The 26,672-nt window shown below is 39.1% G+C and overlaps 1 protein-coding gene across 1 annotated transcript in view; it reads right to left on the bottom strand.

Annotated features, from left to right (window-relative positions):
* Nucleotides 1-26,080, bottom strand: part of DNAI3 (dynein axonemal intermediate chain 3) — a 69,131-nt gene extending 43,051 nt beyond the window's left edge. Inside the window, exons 1-13 of the mRNA XM_012747610.2 lie at nt 25,922-26,080; nt 23,101-23,187; nt 22,645-22,683; nt 17,674-17,855; nt 16,690-16,794; nt 15,065-15,214; nt 13,722-13,921; nt 10,567-10,683; nt 6,670-6,860; nt 5,747-5,871; nt 3,839-3,928; nt 2,166-2,252; nt 1,153-1,281 (exon numbers count right to left, since the gene is read on the bottom strand). Coding sequence (XP_012603064.1) covers nt 1,153-1,281; nt 2,166-2,252; nt 3,839-3,928; nt 5,747-5,871; nt 6,670-6,860; nt 10,567-10,683; nt 13,722-13,921; nt 15,065-15,214; nt 16,690-16,794; nt 17,674-17,855; nt 22,645-22,683; nt 23,101-23,173 — 1,488 coding nt within the window. The 5' untranslated portion in view covers nt 23,174-23,187; nt 25,922-26,080. The remainder of the gene's footprint in view (nt 1-1,152; nt 1,282-2,165; nt 2,253-3,838; nt 3,929-5,746; nt 5,872-6,669; nt 6,861-10,566; nt 10,684-13,721; nt 13,922-15,064; nt 15,215-16,689; nt 16,795-17,673; nt 17,856-22,644; nt 22,684-23,100; nt 23,188-25,921) is intronic.
* Between the last annotated feature and the right edge of the window lie 592 nt (nt 26,081-26,672).

Below are 26,672 nucleotides of genomic sequence, written 5' to 3'. Positions count from 1 at the left end.
ACATGTTATATTTTTACATATAATAGAAACTATATCTGGGCTATTTAATTTAGTCCATTATAACTTTTTTTTTTTTTTTTTTTTTTGAGACAGAGTCTCACTTTGTTGCCCAGGCTAGAGTGAGTGCCGTGGCGTCAGCCTGGCTCACAGCAACCTCAATCTCCGGGGCTCAGTGATCCTCCTGCCTCAGCCTCCCGAGTAGCTGGGACTACAGGCATGTGCCACCATGCCCGGCTAATTTTTTGTATATATATTTTTAGTTGGTCAATTAATTTCTTTCTATTTTTGGTAGAGACAGGGTCTCACTCTTGCTCAGGCTGGTTTCGAACTCCTGACCTTGAGCAATCCGCCCGCCTCGGCCTCCCAAAGTGCTAGGATTACAGGTGTGAGCCACCGCGCCCGGCCTAGTCCATTATAACTTTTAAAGGTATTGTTGCTTCACATAATCCATTTCAATACCTAATAGGGATAATTACCTCTTACAACTCTAATTTCTCATAATATTCTCTGATATTCTCAGCTGTTCATTCTTCAAATGACATAGTAGATCTTTAGTGTCCTTGAGAGAAACATTTGTGAAGCTTGCCAGTTTCCAAATTGGTGAACACCACACTTTGTGAAGTTATAGTCAAGTATTCAGCACAAAGACAAACTGCAGTGCAGATGCTGGGTGGTCAACAGGGCTCACTTACTGCATGATTGGTTTGAACCTACTGGCCTCTCAGTACACTCAATTCAAGACTATGCTCGGCAAAATTACACATTACAATATGTCACAGATCTTTAGGGTTGCCTGCTCCTAAATAGGTGAGATCATAAATTTTAAGTCCATAAATGCTAAGGGTATAAAATATCTGTACTTAACTTTTACATATCAAATCCTCATCTTCTCCACTATTGTATTATATCTATCAGTGTTGACACCAACCACATTTTTTAGTTATAAACTAATCAAGTTGGAAGATTATTTTTATCTTCATCCCCAAGTCAGAAATTGGTCTGGTAACAGTGACCCAATGTTTTGATGTTAAGGTTCCTGGTTACTTCACAATGGAAGTGTAGATGGATTGCTGACTTAAAACACCTTCGTTGGATAAAATCTAAAACTTTACAATCCAGCAGGGAGAAAAGCATAAAGCCATCAGGACTGACCTCGAATGTGTCAGGCAGCCAGTGAATATCTGTAATTACTTTCTTATGTCCATTTTCTATTGAAGAGACTGCACAGTGTCTGATATACATTGCTTCTTTATTACTGTCTGGTTCAAGGATAAACATAGGCTGAAAAAATTTTAAAAGAGAGTTACATGCTAATTTCAGAGAGCTGATGAATCAATTCACACTTTACTCATTATTCCAATTAAAATTAATAACTTGGAGATTTTCCAGGTCAAGGAAAAACAAAAATTAGTGTTTCTATATACCATATATTTAACTAATAGGATTATCTACTCCCCCCTTCAGTTTAGTCTAAGATTTTGTCTCTAAACTTAACAAGTATTTTTTACTTACTCCCTAAAGAATCAGTGAGAAATCCTATTCTTGAAGGAGTATTTCTTTGCATGCAGAGAAGGCCACATCCCACCTTTCCTTGGTAAGAGACCTGTTGATACTAAAGCTAAAGAATCGGGCTGTGGTGGGAAGTGTACAACCTGGTGGGCAAGTACTGAGTTGGGAGCTGAGGAATTTTTCCCCATCCCTCTTAACAGTCTATAGCATTACAAAACCATCATAGGTATATCATCATCAGAAAGGACTGTAATCCCTTCACTTTATACACGAGAAAACCTAGTCCTGCCTAGGGAAGGTGGCACGTCCCAACTCAGAACTGGGATGCAGAGCCTTGATACCCAGCCCTTCTGTCCAGTCCTGGTTCAGTTACATCACTGTAGGCAAGCCACTTAGTCCCTTCATTTTATTTAACAACAACAACAACAAAAAAAAAACACAACACCTTACATCCTGGGATAGATGATGCAATTTGTTTTGTGGTTTTGATGTTCGCCCGTATAAAAGTGATTCAGAACACGTACACAAGCAGATAGGCTTGGAAATAACATTCTTTTTTCTATTGAGTTATTGTTAACCTTGGCAACTCTGTTGTGTGCTTTCCCATAAACTCTTGAATGGAAAATCTTTCAAGTGAAAAGTTATAGAAAGCTAACCTTGAGTACGGCTTTTTTACTTCTACTACCACCCGACTTAATGTTCTCTATGCGATCTGCATGTGCCGTGATATCCCACATGACAATCTAAAACAGAAATAAATGTTATCATAACATTTTCAGGAGATGCTAATTGAAATTTTTTTTAAAAACTATTGGTATGCAGCCTAAGAAGTCAATCACCTTAAAGGGCAATAAAATTAAGCCTATATATTAAGTAAGTCAGTAACTTTTAAAGCTAATGTTAAAAAGAATGTTTTCTCTATAAAATTATCTTCAGCACTTTGATTTTTGTGCTTGTGTTAATAAATGCTAATATTTCTAAAAATCCAAGATAAATGTCATGTAATTCTCTTTGCTATGGGAAGAGTTCTCCCTCTGTTTTGGGGAATGTGCTATGATTGACAACTGTCTAAAGCCCATTCTCCAGAATTAAGTACAAACACTCAATTGTCTAAAACAGGCAGAGAAGTGATGATTTCTATTTAATTGAATATTATGACCAACTTTGAATTTGTATATATGTGGATGGTCAGTTTTTGAAAAATCAGAATAAAGTAGAATATGTAATACTAAATTGGATTAATTTCTAATGACTAAAAGGTATTTTAGCACACTAAAGTGTTAATAAAATTTTCATCATGTGCTTTTCTAAAATATTCTAAAACAGCCAAGTGCTGTGGGACATGCCTGTAGTCCCAGCTATTCTGAAGGCTTACATGGGAAGATTACCTGAACCCCCGAGTTTGAGGCTGCAGTGAGCTATCTATGATCATGGCACTGCACTCCAGCCTGGGGGACAGTGTGAGACCTCATCTCTAAAAATAAAATAAAATAAAATAAAATATTCTAAAACAAAGTCATATTACCTTTGCAATGAGTAAAAACAGGCACTTCAGATTTTCAGGGCTTGGAGGATGGGTTCTGAGTCATCATTATGACCCTCAGTTATCATTGAATGAAATTGAGGGAGAGAAATTTGTTTCCCTGGTTATTTTGGTTCTGGATCAATGGACATGGAAGCTGTAGACATTTAAATTTCAACCACAAGGAATTTTTCTAACCACACAAAAAAGATCATATACCCTTTTAATGGTCAAACCCGCTCCATCACAATGAATTTAGACTTTGATCATAAAATAGCTTTAAGAGTTTTGTTTGCTTTACTAGAGAAACAGGATATTGGAGGATATGATCTAATTTTTTTTTTATAAATTAGAGAACTTAAAAAGGAAAGAAGAAAAAAAACATGGTGTCAAATTATATATACATAAATTCAATGATATATGTATGCATTCCAGTGAATTTCTACTTCTGGATCATCCTCTAATTCCTACCCCCAGGGGAAATTTCAGAAGAGGCCTTTTTTCTAAGAGGTAGTAATGCTTGTAGCTTTGTTCTTCCATAAAGTCTTATACAATGTTGGTTCTATCCCAGCAACACAGAATTGACCCAGTTTTGTTTTAGTTATGTAACTGGGTTACCCTGTGAACACTTCAAGTGCGGATACTACATCTATCTTCATACCCTAGTTCCTGGCATGGTGACTGGCACACAATTGGCATGCCTTCCTTCCGCTGAATTGAATCCTTAAGTTCAAAAACTACTAAATCAAAACTTATTACAGAATGTTGTCTACATTGATACATGGCTGAAAAAAATTCCATAAGTACCTGTCCATTTATACAGCCTCCGGCAATAATATTAGGGTCACTCGGACAGAACTTGAAGCAGAAGATGTCATCTGGGCTCTCCAGCATTAACTAAAATAAACCCCACAGATTCGAGAAAGAGTGAGAAAACCTATTAAGATCATGGCTAGAAAATAATATTAAGACAGTTTAACTATATAGCTATGTATAAGCAATGTGCATGTACAGCCTATGCCCAGAGTTCTACCTCTGGATGAGAAGCTGCTTTTGTTGAATTTTATTGTGGACATTGGTCATACGTGAGAGTATATTCTCAAGGGTACCCAGGTCTCTCTCCTCACTCCTCCTCCATGACACAAAAAGCATAGACAATTTTGGGGGCATGTTATAATTCTTATAAGCAAAAAGACTATGAAATGAGTTGTTTCTGAAAGATGTGGACGGTAAGTTCTGTGAGGGCAGGATATTTTCCTGTGTTGTTCCCTACTGTCATTCCTAGACTGGCACATAGTGGGCACTCACAGACAAAATCTCCCGAATAAGAGAAGATGGACTCATTGCCGCTGATAATTTTTCAAATTTTAAAATAATACAGAACCCAGAAAGTGAACAAGGCCTGCAAGGAATACACAAATGTGAAGCAATCATTATATTTACAATAGCTAGCACCAAGCAAGATGCTGGAATGTTTACCATTCTTCTTTAAATATAACAACCAAACCAGTAGGCAATTGTTTTGCCACCTCAGGGCTAAAGGTTCCAAACTAGAATTGGGATAAATTATCTTGGTTTGTTTGGTACTTTGTGGATTCTAGAAAAACTTTTACTTTTGAAAATAAAATGTTTCAATACTTTCCCATCTTCAAAAAATTATCTGCTTGTCTTTTTAAAGCTATTCTTCAAAATAGAGGAAAGGAGGGCCTTTCTTCCTCCTAATTGACTGGAAGTTCAGCCATGCTTCCATGGCATGGAGTGGAGAGTAGTCCTACAGGGGAGAAATGTTAAAAAGCATTCTAGAGAATGGTAAGTAGGTTAAAAAGAAAGAGCTAGAGATCTGTCATTTTGATCTCTGGGTCTATAACAATGAAAGCATCTAGAATCTGTTACATTAAAACTGCCTTCAGATGAATTGGGAAAAAAGGAAGAAGGGATGCTAGGGTTTATTAGGGAAACCCTTAATTTTGTAATACTTTATAGAAACAAAATATGATTATATGTACGGACATTGAAATAACTTAATCTAACAATCTATAGCACCCTACCTCTAAGCAGAACTCTTACTGTGCAGATAAGGGGAAAGAGACACCTTTGGAGCAGACCCAACCTTTAGCCTCATTTTATTAGGATTGCTGTGTGTTTGGGGTTTGGTTCAATGGGTTTTTTGTGTGTTTTGGTTTGGTTTTAGTTGTGCTATTTAAAATTGGGAGATTTCACACAAAATTCCAAATGTCTGGATTCTCTTGACAATGGAGCCACCTGGGAACAGGAGCACCAAAGAGCAGCTGGTCCAGAGCAGCTGGTACAGTCTCTAGGGCTGCGTCCTCAGCACTCCCCACTGCTCTCTCACACAGTCACCTACAAGGGACCCTTGGAATTGAGGAAATTCATATGAAACTAAAATCTATTTGCACTTGACCCATTATAGTATTTTAATAAGCACATAAAGGAGTCTGCTTTTTAAAACAGGTAAAGCATTCCTCTTATGATCTTGAAAGAAAAAATGACTTATCGATTTGTTCAATAAACCAAGTGTAAACTTTAGCTTTGGTCAAATCAAACAATGACAAGTTCTGCATTAAAGAAGGCCTAACTTCGTACGGGTTTGCAACATTAATTGATTATGAAGTACTTTGCAATAAAAACTGCAAAAGATATACATGAAAGTAGTATTTGAACATTTAGGCTACGTGGGCAACTCTCCTTGATTACCTGAGGATGTATAGGATCGGAGAAACTCCAGAAAAGAATCAGTGATGGCTGCAGCAATAATTTACCAGAAAAGTGGACCCTCTCTTCAAAGGAGAGTCGCTCGGCCACTGAAACAGCTATCAGCCCTGATTAAAACACAAGCAGAAGTTAAAGTCAGCAGCAACTGTAAATGGGGAAATGTTTCTAGCTTTTGCTTCTCTACATAGTCATTAATCATTTCCATTTTGACGAAATTTGAGTAAAAATATTCCATAGGGGACCAAGGGTTTTCTTAGAGCTTTGCTATTTAATATATATGGTAGCCACTAGCCACATGTCACTTATTCAGTAATTGAAATCTGGCTGGTTCAAACTGAGGTGTGCTGTTAGTATAAAACATACAGTGGGCTTAGAAGATTTAGTGAGCAAAGAAAAGTTTGCTTTGCTTCTTTTTTTGTGAGAAAAGGGCCAGTGGAGAGAGAGAGAGGAGGAGGAAGAAAGAGGACAAAGACCTTTCTCTTTCCATGGTCCCACCTTCACACATTTCTAGCTCCGTTGGCTGCTGACCCTTTAAAGGAAGTGTGTTTCCTATCGTGTCCAGTAGTCAGGAGTGTTAGGGGGGATGGGTTTGGCCTTGGGAGTGCAGCAGGCCACAGTCAAATCCAGACGCTGCATCGTGCTGGGTGACCTGAGCAAGTCACCTCCCTGAGTTGAGCTTTGGTCTCGCTGTGAAATAGAGAGGCTGATTCGCATGGTGCTTGTCCTACATGATTGCTGGGAGGATACTTGACAGGGAAGGTGTGAAAAGCGCTTGGCAGATGCCTGGCACTCAGGAAATGGAAGTTGTTTTATTGAAAATTGAGCTAGTTTGCAATTTTACATATAGATGTGATGGACAATTTCAATGTTGCCACAAAAGGGGATCCCTGACATTTTCATCTCACCGTAGATAGTTGGATGCCACGATACGCAGGTAATCATCTTCTCCGTGGGGCTGTGGAGGTCGGTAAAGGACTGGTACTCTTTCAGGTGGGTATCACTCTTGTCCCCAAACATGCCTTCATCTTCTGCAAGGCTTTTCCAGTCATCAATAAATGTGTTTGTAATTTCATTTTGCTGCAGGGCTATTTCAACACTATTTTGCATTAAAAAAAAAAGCAATTAAGATGCTGGATTTTTGTAGTCAATGATGTGACTAGTAGCTCCTCCTGCTTCATTTATAATAATCCTCAATTATATTTGTTAATAATGATTAACCTCATGTGAAGTAAATGACTTAAGAGGAAAAATATTTCCTGGTGGGGTGCTACTCAGAACTTCTTTCAAAAACCTGCTGTTCAGCTGTCAGGAATGCCGCTGAGAATTTGTCTGAAGCTCCACAGCCCCATCCTGCTTTCTCCTCCTTTACTTTTCACAGTGTAACCCTTGGTGAACCTCTACTTCTAACTCAGCTTGTTCACTTTCTGGAAAGCCATACCAACATAAAAAGGCAATTTTCTTAGACATATCCAGTATTAAGTGACCACTTATCCCAAATAAAGATAGCTCAAATACATACATAATTCAAAACAACAAATAAGAGATTCTCTACAAGGGGAGATTTGGAGTTTAGAAGTGTGTGTGTGTGTGTGTGTGTGTGTGTGTGTGTGTGTGTGTGTGTGTGTATTTGCTGGTTTTAGTAATCACAGTGCCTGGGGGGGTGCTACAGTGTTTGATTCCATTACCAAACCTTGTGCAATGCATGAAATGCAATGCATGAAACCTTATGCATCCCTAAAATGAAGAATTATTCTGCTAAAAAGACTAATATTGCTCCTTTACAAAATGATCTGAGCACTAGGGTTATCTCTTAATAGTCCAGGGACCCTTCTTTAATAGGCTCCTGCCTTAAAATAGTTACTACGATGTTTATTGTCCCTTTACATGTTTGGGTTTGAAAGCTCCGCTTATTCTTACTCTGAGAGTCCCTTAGAACTCTCCCACAATAGAATGTCACTCAATGTTTTACTGTAATGATCAGAAGTCCAACTGTCTTGGGTTTTTTAAAATAAATGTGGTAAGCTGAAAAAGCAGTTCTCAGTTACTAATTTCTTAAAATAAGAAAAAACTATTCATTTAGAAAATTAAATGTAAACACTAAATATTATAATAGATACTCCTAAAATGTAAAAAAGGGTACTATTTGATACCTCATTAATCATTAACACTACCAGTCACTGCTTAATTGAGTACTCTCTTGGTTAAATTCTTCTTGTATTTCATCTTTCAAAATATTGATAGAAGCATTTCCTAGGACCTTGCTACTGAAACTGTGGTTTAAAGACCAGCAGCAGCAGCATGACCTGGAGCTGGTCAGAAATGCCGAGTCATGGGCCCCACTCCAGATCCGCTGAGTCAGAACCTGCATTTTAACAAAATCCCCAGGTGGTTCATAAGCACCTTAAACTTCGAATAACTCTGTGCAGGGTATGTTCACACCCTGGACTGGAAGGTTTAAATTCAGTTTCAAGCAGAAGCATTAGTTAGCATTTTCAAAATCTTATTTCTTTTGGTTTCAGCCTTACTTGAGAAAGGAATTCTCAAGAGAGAAGTTAAAGGCCAGGCACGGTGGCTCCCATCCTAGCACTCTGGGAGGCTGAGGCACGTGGATTGCTTGAGGTCAGGAGTTCCAGACCAGCCTGAGCAAGAGCGAGACCCTGTCTCTACTAAAAATAGAAAAAATTAGCCAGTCAACTAAAAATGAAAATAAAATTAGGCTGGCGTGGTGGCTCACACCTATAGTCCCAGCTACTTGGGAGGCTGAGACAGGAGGATTGCTTAAGCCCAGGAGTTTGAGGTTGCTGTGAGCTAGGCTGACGCCACAGCACTCATGTCTTCTTGATTTCTTCCCTCTCAGTCAGAACGGGGAGGTAATTCACAAAGAAGAAATGAAGACAAAACCTTTCCTTTGGTTTTGGATTTCTTGATTTCCAGGAACCACGTGGCTCCTCAGATAAATGAGTGAAGATAAAGCCCCAAAATAAAAGTTCCTTAGTTGCTTTGTGAATCCCCTGAAGTCTCCCTCTCCTCTCTCACATCATCACCTTCTTTTACAAATAGTGTTTCCCTGAGGTTTGTTTCAGATAACATTCTATGAGAAAGAAATAACTCATTTCTGAAAGGGCTTTCTTCCAGAACAAAATCAAGCTCATATTAATTTGAAAATATTAAATAAACCTTAAACAGTTTTAAAGTTGGAAGTATGGCAGTGATATAAAAGTGGGCGGTGTGGGTTTCTTGTTTACTCCTGGCCAAGGATATTATACTTATGGTGCCAATTTTTCTTTTTCTTCTTTTTCTCTTTTTGAGTCAGGGCCTCATTCTGTTGCCCAGGCTAGAGTGCAATAACTCATGGAAACCTCAAATCCCTGGGCTCAAGTGACCCTCCTGCCTCAGTCTCTGAGTAGCTGGGACTATAGGTGCGTGCCACCACACCTGGCTAATTTTTATATCTTTTCTTCTTATAGATCTGGCTTTTCCTTTCCACATCTCAGGGAGGAAATTATAAAGCTGTACACTATTCCTTTCCATATAAGCATGGCAATTGGGAGAAAAAAATAAAAGCCCAGGTCTAAAGGTAACATACAATATAGATAATTGAGAATTGACTATAGCCATTTATTTTGAACATTTTTAATTTTTTTTATTTTCTCAAGGTCTAGTTTTCCCTAGACATGAATCATATGAAAACGGACTTCTCATTTTTAATGTTCTTCCAGGAAAAATTTTAATGACTACTTAATTTTGATATGAAGAAAAATAAACCTTAGGTTTTCTTATTTCTTTCTCATTGCCCATATAAGAAAAATTATAGCATGCTTCCTGTGAGTGGGTGGCAAATAGTTAATGCACTCTCTGAATTATTAAATGAATTTTTGAATCAGATTCTCCCTAAATATAAGTAACAACTTTTGAGAGTTGTAAGAATGTTTAGGACATTTAATCCAGTCTGAAAGAACTAATTGATGTTTTCTTAAAAATAAAAATAAAAGAGCTTAACTTGGGCTATATACCAACTTGACAACCAAATTTTTAATTGTGGAAAGAAATGGAAACCAACTTATTGACTACAACTGACAGACTTGTCTACCATTGGTTGTACTTCTCTGAACTCTGATATCAGCTTGATGAGACCTTGTCAAGCTCTTTCTCTGGTTTAGAAGCTCCAAGGTTTTGCTCAAGGTCCTAGTACCAGCATAGGGGGAGTTTTGATGACATCTTTCTTTCAGAGTCAGTAAGAGTGGCAGTAACACAGGAATTAGTGATAAGGGTGAAACATCCAAAAAGTACATCTGAATTGAATTCAGGTTCTCATTTAAAATGATATTTTTACAAATACCTATCATCCTAATGACCATCCTTAACATCCACAGCATCCTCAACCTCATTATCCTATAAAAGTCAATGAATCCATCAGTTAGTCCATTGCCAGAAAAAAAAAAAAAAGTCAATGAAGCTGAGAGGGGGAATGAGGAGTGGAGAAAAAGACTTCCAGAAAAGTAACCATGATAAATATAAACAATTGTTAATTCGCAAGTAGAAAAACATTCTCATACACTTAACTGTTCACATGGTGTTTGGTGTGGCCCCACCTTGGGAGGTCTAAGATGATGCTTAGCAGTAGAAAGGAAAGAAATACTGAGAATCTGTACAATGTGTCATATGTTTATGCGTATCTGATAACTGCACACTTTCCACCTAGACATCATATCATATATAGAATTGTTTATTAAGACCTATTCTTATAAGTAAATATACACATTTTATGTTTTACTTTAAAATTTAATAGACAATTTTTTTACCTTACAGACACACTTTCAAGAAAATCAGCCAAAGGCTTTGATTGTTGGAGTACCTTTTTTTCCTTTTCTGAGAATTCTCTTGGATAATATTGTGTAGTAGCATTTTTGGGATATGTCCTAATATATTAAAAGAAAATTCAATACCCAAAATTAGGTCAAAGAAAAGCAAATACAGGTCATGACAGATCAAAAGTTTGTCTCAGTCATAATGATATTAGAATATTATTTTATATTTACATTCTCTACATTGAATTTTTTCTTTATTTTAGATACCATTCAAAGTATACATGTATTTCCTTCCAACACAATCAAAAAGCTCTTGTTTTGTAAAAGTTTTGTTTAGAAACCATTTCAAACTTATAGAAAAGTTGTAAGAAGGGTACAAGGAACCCTTCACCCAGATTCATCATTAATAAACAAAACACACAAACTTCCTGTCTCATGGAGCTTAAATTCTAAAGGCAGGGGGCAGAAGAGAGACAATGAAAAATACATATCAAGTGATGATAGCACCCTGAAGACAAATAGAGTAAGGAGATACATAGTAATTGGAGTTGCTGCTTTTATTAGGAGTGTCAAAGAACGCCTCATTTGAACAGAGATCTGAATAAAGGAGAGAACGAGCCATAAAGATTCCTGTGGAAGAGCATTCTATAAAAAGGAACTGTAACATAAACACATCAGGTGTGAGTATGCTTGGTGAATTTAAGGAACAAGGAAGCTAGTGTGGCTGAAATAGATGAGCTAGGGGAACTGTGGGAAATGAGGGTAGAGGGGCAAAGGGATCCAGATCATATGAAGCCTTGTAAGTTCCTTTGGGATGGGAGGCCATTGGAGGGTTTTGATCAGTGACATGATCTGAAACACTTCTGGCTGTTCTATGTAGAACAGAATGTAGAAGAGGAAGGATGGGTAAAGGAAGCCCAGTTGGAAGGAATTACAAGAAACCAAGCAAGAGGTGATGATGGCTTAATCCAAGAAAAATGCAGCAGATATACTTTGAAGATAGACTCAACAAAATCCAAGGTCTTTGGTCTGAGTAATTAGAAGAATATCATTACCATTTACTGAGATGAAGATTTAGGAAGTTGCAGGTTTGAAGGTGGAAAATCAAAAGTTTGTTGTTGGGCATGTTAAATTTGAGACACCTATTAGACATTCAAGTAAGTAGATGAACACATGAATGTGGAGTTAAGGGGAGAGATTGAGGTTGAATGCAGATTTGAAAGTCATTAGCAAACAGATGATAGGTAACACCACAGGACTGGATAAATTCACCCAGGGATTAGTACAGTTAGAGAAAAGATCGAAAGGAACTAGGCCTGGGGTCCTCTAATGTTCAGAAATTGGGAAGAGGAGGATCCAGTAAAAGAAAGTGAGAAGGAGCTGCCAATGAGTTAGGAGGGGAGAAATAAGCATTGTCCATAAATCAAGTGGACATAGCATTTCAAGGAGAAATAGTCAACCATGTTGCATTCTGCTGAGAAGGTCTGAAAATTGACCACTGGATTGGGCAATCAGACTACTGGGGGGTCTTCAGTGAGCTTGTTAGGACTGTCTGGAGTGGCTCAAGACAGAGTGGAGAAGAGAATGTGGAACTAGAGAGTGTGGACAGCCGCTGTGAGGAATTTTGTTGTAAAGAAGAGGAGAAATAGTATGAAACAGCTGGAGGGCTAAAGAAAGTTGGTTTTTGTTTGTTTTAATTATAGGATTCATAACACTTTTTATATTTATACATGTCTCTTTTCTACCCTTTGTCTCTATTTAATGCCACACCTTACTTTAGACATTGGTTACATTTTAATTACCAATGCCTGGTTTCATTACAACAGGCTCCTACTTGGCCAATCTCTTCAACTCCAGGCTTTTCCTTCCCTGCCTTCCAATCCATACTGCCTGGCTCATCTTTATTTTAGTGGCCCTATCATCCTGGCTCTTCCTTGCTTCAGAACTTGCCAAAGTTCCCTACTGTCTGCCACAGAGGACCCAGCTCTATGTCTACCTCTGCTACTCCCTCCTTCCTACCCCGGCTGCTCTCCTTGTGCTCCTACACAAGCACTGTTCTTCCCACACCCTTGCATTGTTCTGGTCATTTAAAAAAATGGGCCTTTTTCCTATTTTCCATCATATTCCAAATCCATGGTTTTTCTTCTTTAAATCTAAAGTTATTTCAAAATAAAAAGTTAAAAAAAATCTTTAAAAAATGCAAAGCTTAGCCAAATATGTCTTCAAATTTATACAACATACAAAGCCTAGCTAGCTTGAGTCCACAAAGCATTCCCTTAGCAATCCACTTCACATCAGTTCATTCATCCACTGGCTACATTTTAATCAAGAGTTTGCCATGTGAAATTGATAAGGTTTGTACCCTCAAAGTGCTCCAGATCGAAGGCAGACAGACAAGTAAAAAATTGAGTACAACATGAGTCATTGGTCTGACCACAAAGCGACTCTAAGCTCTCGTGGGGACCCAGAGGAGGAAGTGATAGACTCCACCTGGTATTTCCAGATCACAGAGGAAGAGGCACTGAACTGGGTGTTAGTGAGTAAAGTGGGCCTCCCCAGGTGGATGAGGGTGTAGGGCGTATTATTCAGAGGAACAGCAGGTATTCTGGGAACTGGAAGCAGCTCACAGGGCTGGAGCACAGAGGGCTTATTTAGGAACAGGGGTGTCAAGGCTGGAGGGGCAGTGCCAGTCATGGAGGAAGGAGCTTATATGCCATCTTAAGAGCTCTGGATGGATGTACTTCTGTAAGTGATGGAAGCCAAAGAAGAAACCTAGGCAATGAAGAAACATCATCTGATTTGAGGTGTAAGAATGATGACTTAGGTGGTAGAATAGAGCAGTTAGAAGGCAATGGTAATATTCCAGGTGAGAGATGCCCAGCACTGTAATTATTAACAGCATCACTCATTTTCCCACTTCCTAGTCTTTATAGTCCTATATACTTGGGTCTCATTTTCCTGTTCTGATCTTTAAAGGTATTGTTGACTATAATTAGATCATCCTGAATTGAATTACTCTGTGGAGATATATGTGTCATCATTTTTAATCCATTGCTATTTATAATAAAGACCTCTCAAAATAATCATGGAAGTTGCTAGATTTTACTGTCATTGGCTGTAAAAATACACAGACCCTATCACACACTTACCATTTTGTTTGAGTACTCATGTCCTTGATTTCGGGGACCACTTGCATGCTGATGTCTTTCTCCAGTTGTTTAAGGGTAAAATTTTTATCTGGGTAGGCTGTACATTCAATATAGGCATCTTTTACATAAGAAGCATTCTGGTCACTGAACTTAATTGGTGCACCAAATCTACTTCGTTTTCGAGAAATCATATATCTAATCTGCAACACATGTAAACAGTAAAGGTAACATAATGAAGTACCTGGGGAAGAATGGACGTGTGGCAGACAACCCTGGTGCCATGCCCAGATCCTTCTGTAGGCTTTCTGTGTGCCCCTCTGCTCCTTGTGCTTTCCATGGCCATGGGTTCCACCTGGTGTGCCTCTTTGGAGGACTGCTCTAAGGCATAGGGGCCACTTTGCTTATAGGTACAAAGAACAGGAAGTGACTGGCAGTTTACATCTTGACCAATGGTGGACTGGCAAGAGGCATATCTAAACCCATTTCCTTGGCTTCCGTTTGGGACAACTCTGAGGTGCAGTTTACACTCTAGAGTTGCTCTACAGGTTCAGGCTGAAGGCTTCCCTCTGCCAGACTGTTACCTGAGGTTGCACTCTTGCAGGGCTTCTTCCATGTCCCTGTCCTGCTGCTTTTCCTCTCTTATGGTGCACTTTCATAATAAATCTCTCCTACACAAATCCTCTGCACAGGAGTCTCTGGGAGGGAACACCACTGTATTATTAATAGTTTCCTAGGGCTGCTGTGTAACCAAGTACCACAAGCGGGGTGGCTTAAAACAATAGGAATTTATTCTCTTACAGTTGTGGAGCTAGAAGTTTGAAGTCAAGATATTGGCAGGTTGGTTCCTTCTGGGAGGGGGGGTCTGAGGGAGAATCTGTTCCTTGTTTCTCCCCTAGCTTTTGGTGATGGCCAGCAGTCCTTGGTGTTCTTTGGCTTATAGATATATACCTCCCATCTCTGCCTCCTTCTTCACATGGTATTCTCCCTGTGTCTCTGTGTCATCACATGGCTATCTTCTTACAGGGACACCAGTCATATCGGATAAGGGGTCCACCTTAGTCCAGTGTGACCTCATCTTAACTAATTATGGCTGCAATGATCCTATTTCCAAATAGAATCATATTCTGAGTTACTAGAAATTAGGACTTCAACATATCTTATTTGGGGGATACAATTCAACCCTTCACATCCCCATAAGACAATGACCATTCTTCTGTCAAAACAAAACAAAACAAAAAACCATATGCCCATAGCAAATACAGTAAATGTTACAAATCCCTCAGGAATAAATGTTCACCTACAGAGAGGTAATAATGACTGGGGATCATATTTAAACCTCTGACCTGCTTTGTAGATTCCTTAACTGATTCTTCTTCAATTTCTTTTTCACTTCCCAAAGAAACCCATGGTTTAGAGACAGGTGGTTTATAAATATACAGTTCTTCAGAAATATAATCTTTATGTTCTTCCTGCTCTTCTGGTACTTCTGGAGGCTAGAGTAAAATAAATAGTATTCTAAAATATATGGCCAAATTTAGGTTATAGCTACATGTATATATTTTGTAATATACTTTACTTTTATAAAAATTACTTTCTTACTATTTGTTGCTTCATGCTTTTGAATTATGAGCAGGAAGTACAGCAAAAAATAAAACAAGAGAAAGTAAGAAAGAGACATCAAGGAAATAGAAGAAGAAAAGAGAAAAAGATGGGAGATAAGAAAAAATATATATATTCACTGTTACTTTATTTGAAATAGTGAAAAAATGAACAAACAAATGAGTATTAATAGGGGAATGGATCAAGGACAGTGTGGTACAATCATAAAATAAAATTCCATAAAGCAATTATAATGAACAAACCTGATCTACATATATATAGTATCTAAATGTACCAATATTTATAGATCTTAAAATTTTGTAATTCAATGAAAAACAAAAGTTGCACAATGAATTACAAATCGATATGATATAATTTACAACATGATATAATTTCTATGTGAATTTTAAATTAATAAACAATAAAATACATTATTTGTGGAACATACATATATGCTAAAAGTATAAAATCACAGGCAAGAAAGGTATATAATAACTAGAATAATTTTTCCTTATAGGAAAGAGTGAAGAAAATGAAATTAGGGAGGATACAAGATGGAATAAAACATTATCTGTAATATTTATTTTTTTTTAAGTTTTGAAGTAAATATGCAAAATATTAACATTTGTTGATTCTGCATAGTGATTGTGTGGATATTTGTTACACTACTCTCTGTATTTTTCTATACATTTAAAATATTTCACTATAATAAAAAAACTAAAAGCAGAAAAACTGCCATAAAAATAAAATTAAAAATGTTAAAACTAAGTAAAAGATTATTTTTAATTAAAAATTGTCAAAGACTTTTTAATTCTATGGTTTTCCTTTGTTCTTCTTGCTTGTTGGATAACCACACAAACCCCTGTTTCACCCTCAAACAATTTAACCAAACCTCCCAAAGCAAGATGGGAAAGCGAGTCCCATACATGTGTCACTTTTCTTGCTCACCTTGAACAAAGGGCTTTGCCTGTATGAGCCCATTTAATCCTCATGTGAGCCCCGGAAATGGGCATTATTGGGGCCACCATTTTACAGACGAGAAGCTCTGTAACTTACCCAAAGCCATGGGGATGGTAAGGAGAGAACTAGGAAAGTGGGAGCCAGGAGTATCTGAGAGCAGTAGTACTCCAGGGTTGCAGTTTCCTTTCTCCTTGGGTCAAGGATGGAAGGGCAAATAAGCAGAGCATCTGCTACCTTGAGATGCTTGAGTTAGTTCTTCCCCCACTTACTGGTCACCTATTCTAGGTGCCAGAACCTGATGTGGGTCCCAGGGAAACAGAGCTAAACAATAATAATTGTCGTTACACATAGATAGGGAGGGATCTCTAGAGGTACTGCTTCCTTCTGAGAGCAAATAGCAAGGGCTTACATTTAAATAGTTTTCCTTGCCCTCTTCAGTTCCAATAAGATAAAAGTTCAGTCCATATTTGAAGTCTTTGTCATAAACAAGCAGGAGCTCCTCTCCAGGATATTCCTACACGAATATAATCAAAAGAGACAGTTAATGTTCAGTGGCCATTTGGTTTATTCAGATGCTGACACAAACTTGATATTTCTCTAAACAACCAATCATAAAAGATAACCATTGTGCTAATCTATGGCTGAACACCCCAAATTGCAAAATTATATTAACCTAAAAAAGCTTTTAAAAACACAATGAGTCCAAAGAAATTTACCATGCAATATTATTTCTAACAGGAAAAGAGAAGCTTTTTTTTTCCTTTTGAGACAGAGTCTCATTCTGTTGCCTGGGCTGGAGTGCAGTGCTGTCAGCCTAGCTCACAGCAGCCTCAAACTCCTGGGCTCAAGAGATCCTCCTGCCTCAGCCTCTTGAGTCCTCCTGGGACTACAGGTGTGTACCACCACACCCAACTAATATTTTCTATTTTTAGTAGAGATGTGTCTCACTCTTGCTAAGGCTGGCCTCCTGACCTAAAGGGATCCTCCTGCTTCGGCCTCCCAGAGTGCTAGGATTATAGGCATGAGCCACTGCACTGGCTAGAAGCATTATTTTTATGTGGTGTTGTGCTCCGTAGCATGCTTAGAGATAAATTTGGACCAAAATTATGAATTAAAGAAATATGAGAAAATAAGGGTAGATTCCTATTCTAATTAAAACTGGACAAGGATGAGCTTTTCTGGGTGTGGGATGAAATATTCCGTCACTGACAGAACTTTCCTTTTCACAGAGGATCAACAAACAGAATTCCTAAGGAGGCGTGGGCCAGTGAGCATTTGCCCAAAGTAATGAGGAATGTCAGATTGGAACTCAACAATCTTTCCAACTTGTGTTATTCTGTACCAGGAACTTCTTGAGGTAGGACTGAAAAATAAAGAGGGACATTGTACTTACCTGGATAATTTTTTTGACTGGGTAAAAATCAGAGATTGGACCTCTGTTCTTAAAGTCCTCAAAAAAAGTTTCTTTATTGATAAGCTTGTAAGGTTGTTCATCTGTGACATCTTCCTCTACTCGACACTTAAATATTTCCTGAGTCTTAGTAGTTAATACTAAAGGATAAATTTCTGGATGACCTAGGAAAGACAAAGTAGAATTTGGACATTAAATATAACTACTTGCAAATTAGCAATAGGAAATATACAATTGCTTGTTTTTAATAATACTCTTGGTTCAAATTTTGAGACTTTAAAATTATTGTTCTAAATATATTTAAAGTATATATATATAAAGTATATATATAAAGTAAATATATTTATAGATTTACTTTAAATATATTTAAAGTAAATCTATCTATTACAAAAATGTCAAAAAAAGATAAAAAAGAAGGAAACTATGGCCCATAATACTATCCCTCAAGAAAAAAAGAATCTCTATTAATATTTTGCTCTATTTTGTTCTGGAATTCTAAATCTTGCTTTTAATGTCTACTGTTATGTCACAAATATTTTACCATGACATTAAATAATATTTCTGAAATATCATTTTAAATTAATTTAAATCTGTAGCATAATTTTAAAGCATTCTGTTGTTGACATGTATTCTGATTTTCTTCTCATTTGTTTCTAATTATTGTTTCTAATAATTCCACAAACTAATATCTAGTTTATACATTTTTATCACATTTCAAACGATTTTCTTGGGATAGATTTTAAAAGTGAAAGTATTGGTCTGAAGGTATGATCCACTTTTGAGGTTCTTCTGAGCTCGCGTTGCTTTCCTAAAACATCCCTAGTCTTACCCTCTCACCTGCTGCTCTCTCTCACCAGGTAACTGGCTCCTGCTTTACAGAGAAAACAGGGTCTGAATAGCACAGAATTGGCCAGGTCCTGCAGCCCCTGCCCACCTTGCTCAACACAGACACCGCCTTTCTGCCCTTCCTCAAGCTCAGAGGACCTGCTTGGCCCCTCTGCGCCCTCCTCCACCACCCTGGCTCCATCAGCTATTCCTCTCCTTTCAAGTTTTCCTACTTTTATGCAACTTTTCCTACACGGAGGTAGGAAAGAGAGCCACTGATCTGCTCAATAATCTCCCATTTTGAAGAAACCTTCCCTTGATCCCTTGATAGGGACATCTACTCTTTAGGGGTCCTGCTTTATACCGTCAAACTTATTGCTACTCAATTATTCTTCACATTTTTCAATTACTGACTTCTCAATTAGGTTGCATTAATAACTGCAACCCAAATAAACCCGTGGACTTGTATTAATGTACCCTTGGACATAGGAAGGAAGGTGGGTGGGGAATCCCATTTTTCGCCTCTGGCTTACCAGTCCCAGTATTACCCTGAGAAGCGGAGGGAGGAGAGTGTTCAAGAGGCTTCCATCCCTGGTCTTCCAGTCCCCTCCCCCACCCCCAGGCCAGTCCTCTGTGGCACGAAGGCCTGAGATAGTGGATGGAAGAGAGCAAAGAGCATTTTGCTTGCTGCCAACTCCTCTCTTGTCTTCCCATTTTCTCATCCTTACTGCCATCTCTGCAGCCACACCAGTCTTAGCTTTGTGTCTGCCCCAGAACTCTCTCCCCAACTTAGCACTCCTAGGGTCCCAGACCCTACTCCCTCTTTTCCAGCTCCCACACACCTGGGCATCCTGCCATCCTCCCCCCAGCTGCTCAACCAATGCACCAGCAAGGGGAGAAGTACAGTGGCCTCCCCATGGAAATATTTCCCCCCACTCCAGTGGCTTTATGGTATGCAGGTAATTTGGGGGATTTTAATGACTGTGTGCATAACACTGATTATATGCAGAAATACTAATATATTGCAAATTGCAGTTTGTGTAACATTTGGAATTCAAGTTGTTAATGAATTAGGGACAAACTACCCATTTTTATCTCCCTCAAAATATTAACCATAACTCCTGGCACATATGAGATGCTCAGTAAGTGACTGTCAACTTGATTCAATACTAGTAATCCTTTGAAAACATACTGTCATTTTGTAGAATGTCGACTGCATAATAAAAGTTCTGTAGTTTTGCCTTAGAAAACCACTAGGTGGAACTGTGAGACTCATACTGCACTAGTACCAAAAAGGAGGCGGCCATCCTTTATAAACAGGCATTTAGAAAGACCAGAAAGCTTCCTGCCAACCAAGAAACTGGAGAGACACAGACAAAGATTGTGTCCTGTCTGTGGTGCCCAACCACCCCACCCCCACCCCCAAGTCCATGGCCTGTTAGGAACCGGGCTGAACAGCAGGAGGTGAGCAGTGGACAAGTGAGCAAAGCTTCAGGAGTGTTTACAGCCGCTCCCCATCCCTGGCATCACCCGCTGAGCTCCGCCTCCTGTCAGATCAACAGCTGCGTTAGATTCTCACGGGAGCATGAACCTGTCTGTAAACTGCACGTGTGAGGGATCCAGGTTGCTCCTCATGAGAATCTAATGCCTGGTGATCTGAGGTGGAGCTGAGGTGGTGATGCTAGCGCTGGGGAGTGGCTGCAAATACAGATTGTCATTAGCAGAGAGGTTTGCACAGTAAATATATAATGTGCTTGAATCAGCCTGAAACCATTCCCCCCACCCCCATGCAAACCTTGGCCGTGGAAAAATTGTCTTCCATGAAATTGGTCCCCAATGCCAAAAAGGTCGGGGACCACTGTGGACCTATGTTACCTGGCCCCACTAAACACACACACTCAAATTCTACAAGCCTGATATTTTTCACAAGAAATGATCTTTTCACACTAATTGGTTTTCAAGGCAACTTTACTATAGGATCTAACATTCCTTTATTTAGAAGTCAATAAAACTAGTAGAACTGTTTCTAGTTGGGGTTGGCGATCAGTAATAATTGCCAACAACTGGCAGCCAACAGACCACACAAAACTTCCACAGTCGGTATTCAAAGGGACTTTATGGAACCTCCACCAGTAACAAGCATTGACTGGACTTTAACTTCAGAATTTTCAGAGCTATGAAAGCAATTAATAGGTGACAGAGCAGTCAAGGAAGGCCTCCTGAGGAGGTGAGATCGGAACCTAGATCTCAGTCATGAGAAGGAGATCGTAGGGAAGATCTATCCAGGCATCAGAAGCAGCAAAAGCAAAGGCCCTGAGGCAGGAGTAAATTTGGACAGTTCTGTGCTAAGCAAGGCTGGTGGACTGTAGGTTGGGGGAGGGGAGGAGGAGACAGGGCTAGAGAGGAAGGCAGAGCCAGGACCACTGTAAGGAGTCTCCACTGGCAAAGAAAAGCCATGGGGGAGTTTAAGCAGGAAAGAGACATGGTCAGGCGGCTGTATGCCAAACAGATAGAAGGAGCCTGAGTGTCTGGGGGATGGTCATGCTGGAAACTCAGACTTGTGGGGGAAGGGGGGGGCAAGGGCATTTATCAAAACCTTAAAATCTATACCCCCATAATATGCCAAAATAAAAAAAGAAAGGAGCCTGAGTGGAAGCTGTGATGTCAGTTAGGAGCCTTAGGAACTAATCTAAGTGAGGGATGCAGAGGTTTGGACTAGGGTTGCAGGTTTGCAGGTGGGGAGATAATTCCAAGCAGATGAGTTTGCGATATATATTAGAGATGAAATTGACAGAAGTTGGGATGGTTTGGGTGGGGGTGGGGATGTGTTGAGGGAGAGAAAGGAACCTAGAATGACTCCCAAGTTTCTGGGTGTTGCATTAATTCAATAACTATTTACTGGGCAGCACACCCTGCTCTAGGCACTATGCTTGGGTGCTAATGATAGGGCCACTTACCTGTAGCTGACATCTCTTGCCCTCTCCATGCCTCTGCCCCATCTAGTAGCCTGGGCCATGCCACCACCCTCTTTCCCCTGGATTGCCACCCTAACCTACTGACTAGTCTCCCTGCCTCTGTTCTTGCTCTTGCAGTTCCTGTAGCCTGAGTGATTCTTTTAAAACAGCAGTCAGATCACTTTAATCTCTGCTTAAATACCACTAATACTTCTTCATCCTATATGATTAAAAGCTGAAATCTTTACAGTGGCCTACAAGGCATTTTCCTTCTCACCTTCACTGTTTCTTTTCTGTTTCTGAAAGTGAAGTGTGTCATCTAAGTGCATACTAAGGGACACGTTCCCCCTTCACCCCACCAAAAAAAGGTCCTGCTGGAATAAGATGATATAGACTTTAAAAGTAGAACAACATTGGCTGGGCACAGTGGCTCACGCCTGTAATCCTAGCACTCTGGGAGGCCAAGGCAGTAGGATCACTTGAAGTCAGGAGTTTGAAACCAGCCTGAGCAAGAGCGAGACCCCCGTCTCTACTAAAAATAGAAAGAAATTAATTGGCCAACTAAAAATATATAGAAAAAATTAGCCGGGCATGGTGGCACATGCCTGTAGTCCCAGCTACTTGGGAGGCTGAGGCAGAAGGATTGCTTGAGCCAGGAGTTTGAGGTTGCTGTGAGCTAGGCTGATGCCACGGCACTGTAGCCCAGGCGACAGAGTGGGAAAAAAAAAAAGTAGAACAACATTAATTTCGTTGTCTAAGTTCTAGTTTATTTGCATAAAAATCAATATCTTTCTTTGAATTAGTGGAATTTTATCATGAAGTACAGATTAATATTACCTAAGAGCCAGAGTTTAAAAAATACTATTGTGATAAAAGTAACAACTTGCAGGCTTACAATACTTTATGGTTATAAAAGGTCTTTCAATAATCATATAATGGATTTTTAAGGGATCGCTTAGTCCAAGTCTCTTTCTCAGTTTGAAATTCTCTTTTCTGCTCTTATTTTTTATTCTTTCTTTAAAATATTTCATTTTGTATTTTAAAAGACATGATGTAATTTTATCCCAAGTACATTTTGATTGATCACTTCAATCTGTATTATTCTTGCTTGCTTATTACAAATTAAGATATTATGAAACTGAATACATAAATTCTAAATTGTATTGGCACTTACCCATGCTCTCCATATTTACTGGTTCCGTTTCTTCACCAGCTAGAATATAATAAAATGATGTCAACTTTATATTTTTGAATCAAATATAGATTTTATTATAGTTTTTTACAATTATAATTTTTACTAAACCTCAAAACATAAAACGTAAATACAAATATACAATGAAAACTTAAACTAACTTGTGAATAATTAAATAGAGAAAATCTGAATGTCTTTCACACAGAGTTATCTCTTAGTGATATATTTACTGTGGCATTCATTATATGGCATTTAACACTGTAATGCAATGAATCAAAAGAATTAATCTCCATATATTTAATTCTGCATGCATTTGACTTTATGACAACAAAAAATATTTCACTTTATCTGCTACGTAAAGCCGCAACTATTTTGGCTGCTAATATATGTACAAATACTAAATCCACAAAAAATCCCATTAAATGAAAACAATCCTACCAGGTAATGTCAAGTTTTGTGCTTTTTTGCCACGTGCTGCCTTTTTGCCACGTTTTGGAGTTTTTGTTGCCATGGTTCTGACTTAGGCTGCATAAAGAGATGATATCATTAGTAAATTCTGGTTTACAATTTCAAACATCATGTAGTATCATGCAGTAAATATAATAATGTTTTCTAAGTTTTGCCCTGGGCTAAATCAAATCTTTATAGAATGGATGTTCTGTGACCAAATGTTTATTACAAAAACAATCTTGCCGATTAGATCCTGCTGTTCTAGTGGAGCCATTCAGCTGAAGCACACTCCAGTGACCTGCCAAAATGTTAAGGTTTCAGCCACAGGCCCTGCCATGGAAGCACTACAGAGGACACTTGTTCACCTGCCTCCTGCTACAGTTTCCATGCCAGGTAGATGCTCTGTGCTACCTTGTGCTGGGCTGTCTGACAGGCATCCCAGATACAAAGACGAGCTTAAAGTCCACTGGGAGAGACAGGCCCACAACATGCATGTATGATCATAATTTTAAAATTAACATAATTTAAATTGTACTTTAGTCTTGGTGAACAGATAACCACTAAGGTTCATTTGCACTGTCAGAGAATGTCTCCAAAAGTTTTCTATGGAATTGCTCATCAATTTTGACAGTATATAACACTAGCCAAGGTCATCACCAATCAAACTCTTGTTATCTTCTCAATGTGTACCTTTGTCCCATTTTGTTAAATGGTTAGGAGTGTGATTTCAGGAGTATAACTAGCAGGGTTTAAAAACAAGTTCTGCTTTTTACCTACTAAGTAACTTTGGACAAATGACTTACCTTCTCTTAGTCTCAATTTATTCATCTATTTAATGGGAATAATAATAAAATATACCTCTTGAGGTGATTGTGAAGACTTAAGGAAATAAAGGTTCATCATCATCAACTCAGTCATCTCAGACTCATTTGCCTCATTTTAATAAATCAATACAGATTGAATAGTTTTTCATAGCCCATAGTCAAAATATCACAAGTTTTATTTTGTACCTAGTTCTCTGATTACAAAATCTTGACCAAAGTGTGGGTGTGGGTATCTGTGTATTTGTGTATAAACATTTCCCTTCATATTTTTTCACATATATTTTTTTCAAATACATGTCAGGTATAGTTCTAAGTACCTTACATGTATTTTTAATTTAATCTTAACCACATAAAAAAAATTTTTTTTGAGACAGAGTCTCACTTTGTTGCCCAGGCTAGAGTGAGTGCCATGGCATCAGCCTAGCTCACAGCAACCTCAAACTCCTGGGCTCAAGGGATCCTACTGCCTCAGCCTCCTGAGTAGCTGGGACTACAGGCATGCGCCACCATGCCTGGCTAATTTTTTGTATATATATATATTTTTTAGTTGGTCAATTAATTTCTTTCTATTTTTAGTAGAGACAGAGTCTCGCTCGGGCTGGTTTCGAACTCCTGACCTTGAGCAATCCGCCTGCCTCGGCCTCCTAGGATTACAGGTGTGAGCCACCACACCTGGCCAAAAATTTTTTATTGATATATAGTTGTACACATTTTGGGAATACATGTAACATTTGCATACATGTATACAATGTATAATGATCAAATCAGGGTAACTGGGATATCCACCACCTCAAACATTTATCTTCTCTTCTCCATTTTGACATACACAATTAATTATTGTTAACTATAATTTTCCTTCTGTACTACTGAATACTGATTAACCACATTTTATTATTACTATTATTTTCATCCCAATTTTATGATGATAAAATAGAGGCTCTGAGAGGTCAGGTGGCTTTCTTGAAGGGACACAGAGAGCAGATATAGCATATTGCATATTGCACTGGTGATCAGCAGACCAGACTTTGAAAAATGGTGTAGAGTCCAAACTTGTATGTATGGCCTTCAACACCCTTCACAGTCTGCTTCACCACACCCACCTTTCCAGTTCTACTCAGGCCTCCATTCCCAAACAGTTCTGGGACGTCCCACCTCCCTCTCTAGAGAATCCCATTCCCTTCCAGCCCTCCTGCTCCTCCAGCTCCACGCTGTGCATGCATCTCTCTGCTTGCTTAAAAGTTACTTATCCTCAAGGCCTAACTCCAATATAACCTTCTTTCCAAATCCCCCGACTTTCTCACTTGGGCTAAACAATATTGTTCTCTCTGACACTTTCCAGTCACACTGTGTGTAGCTAATTATGCCAAGCCTCTGCAAGGGCAGAAAGCCTCAAACTCAGCTGCCTGAAAGATTGCTGTGAATTCATTCAGCATTCAGCATACACTGGGGAGGAGAGAGAAAGTATTGAGCAGCAATTAGGTATGAGGTAGCCACTAAAGGAATAAGACAAGGTCCTTACTTTCAAAGAGTGCATATTCCTGGTTCATCACCCTCACTCTTTATCTACTCCAGCCTTTTCTTGAGGGTCCTGAAGTCATCTTTCTAACTACTTCAGTCCACATTGTTCTTTTCTTCTTTGACCCTCGTACTGATGGATAACCAGAATCATGCTGTTTTCGAATTCATTTGTTCATGGTTTATTGAGCTACTACCATATGCCAGGCAATGTGATAGATATTGACACGTATAACCTGTGAATTCACAAGACGGTACCTGTCCTCAAAGTTCTTAGAGTGTCGTTAACTGATGTTGCTATTTTTGTCTCCCTGGCTAGGCTGGAAGCTCTTTGAAACCAGGGAAAGTCTTATAATTTTTTGTATTCTTCATTGCCACTAGCACATTCGCTGGCACAACGAGTGTTTTAATGCCCTTGATAGAGTAAAATACTTTTCAACGCCTCCCTTCCCATTCAGAGCTTCCCTTACCTGATACTGCCAAACTAAAGGGAAAGGATCCGATCCTCTTTGTAGAACCCAGGAGTAAAGCTCCTGCGAGAGCTGTAGACGAGTGTTTGACTCTCCCCTCTCAGAAAAACAAATCCCAAAAGCACAAACTGCAGAGCCTCTGCCGGTTGTTGCTAGGACGCATCCGTTGCTAAGAGAAAAGAGGCGAGTCCTCTGCTGAGATTGACAAATCGCCACCACCAATAGAGTCTAGATTGACAAAGCACCACCACCAATAGTGTCTGCTCTCTAACAGTCTCTTTCAAAGAAGACTTGTGATTGGTTACTGTGATGTGACGTCACCCAATACGAACCGGGTGTTGTCCTCGGTTTTCCGCTAGCAAAGAGTTTTGTAATTTAGGTAAGTTGATGAGAGCGTCGGGTCCGACAGGTTCGGTCCGTGCCTCACACCCACCGCAACCTCACCCGACGGGGAATCCTGGGCTGTGGACTTTAGGAGCCAGGAGGAAGGGCGTTCTGAAGCTGTCGGCTCAGCAACCCTGGGGCTGCTTCCCTGCCTACGCGCTGCGGGAGAGGCGGCCCTCCTCGGAACCTGCCTTGGATTCCGGCCTGCGGAGGAAGTTGGGCACGATTGCGTGTCATTGGCATCCCAGAACTTCTGATGAGCTACATTTTCCTCTTGCCAGAATAGCTGTTGTCTAGAGTTTGACTTAAACTAGAAGTCTGAGTCTCTGGGGAAGAAACTTGAATCCCTGAGTAACTCCAAGGTTCA

This window comes from Microcebus murinus, chromosome 2 (assembly GCF_040939455.1).
Source record: "Microcebus murinus isolate Inina chromosome 2, M.murinus_Inina_mat1.0, whole genome shotgun sequence".
In the NCBI taxonomy this organism is placed as follows: domain Eukaryota; kingdom Metazoa; phylum Chordata; class Mammalia; order Primates; family Cheirogaleidae; genus Microcebus; species Microcebus murinus.
This window is presented reverse-complemented; position numbering and strand designations above follow the sequence as displayed.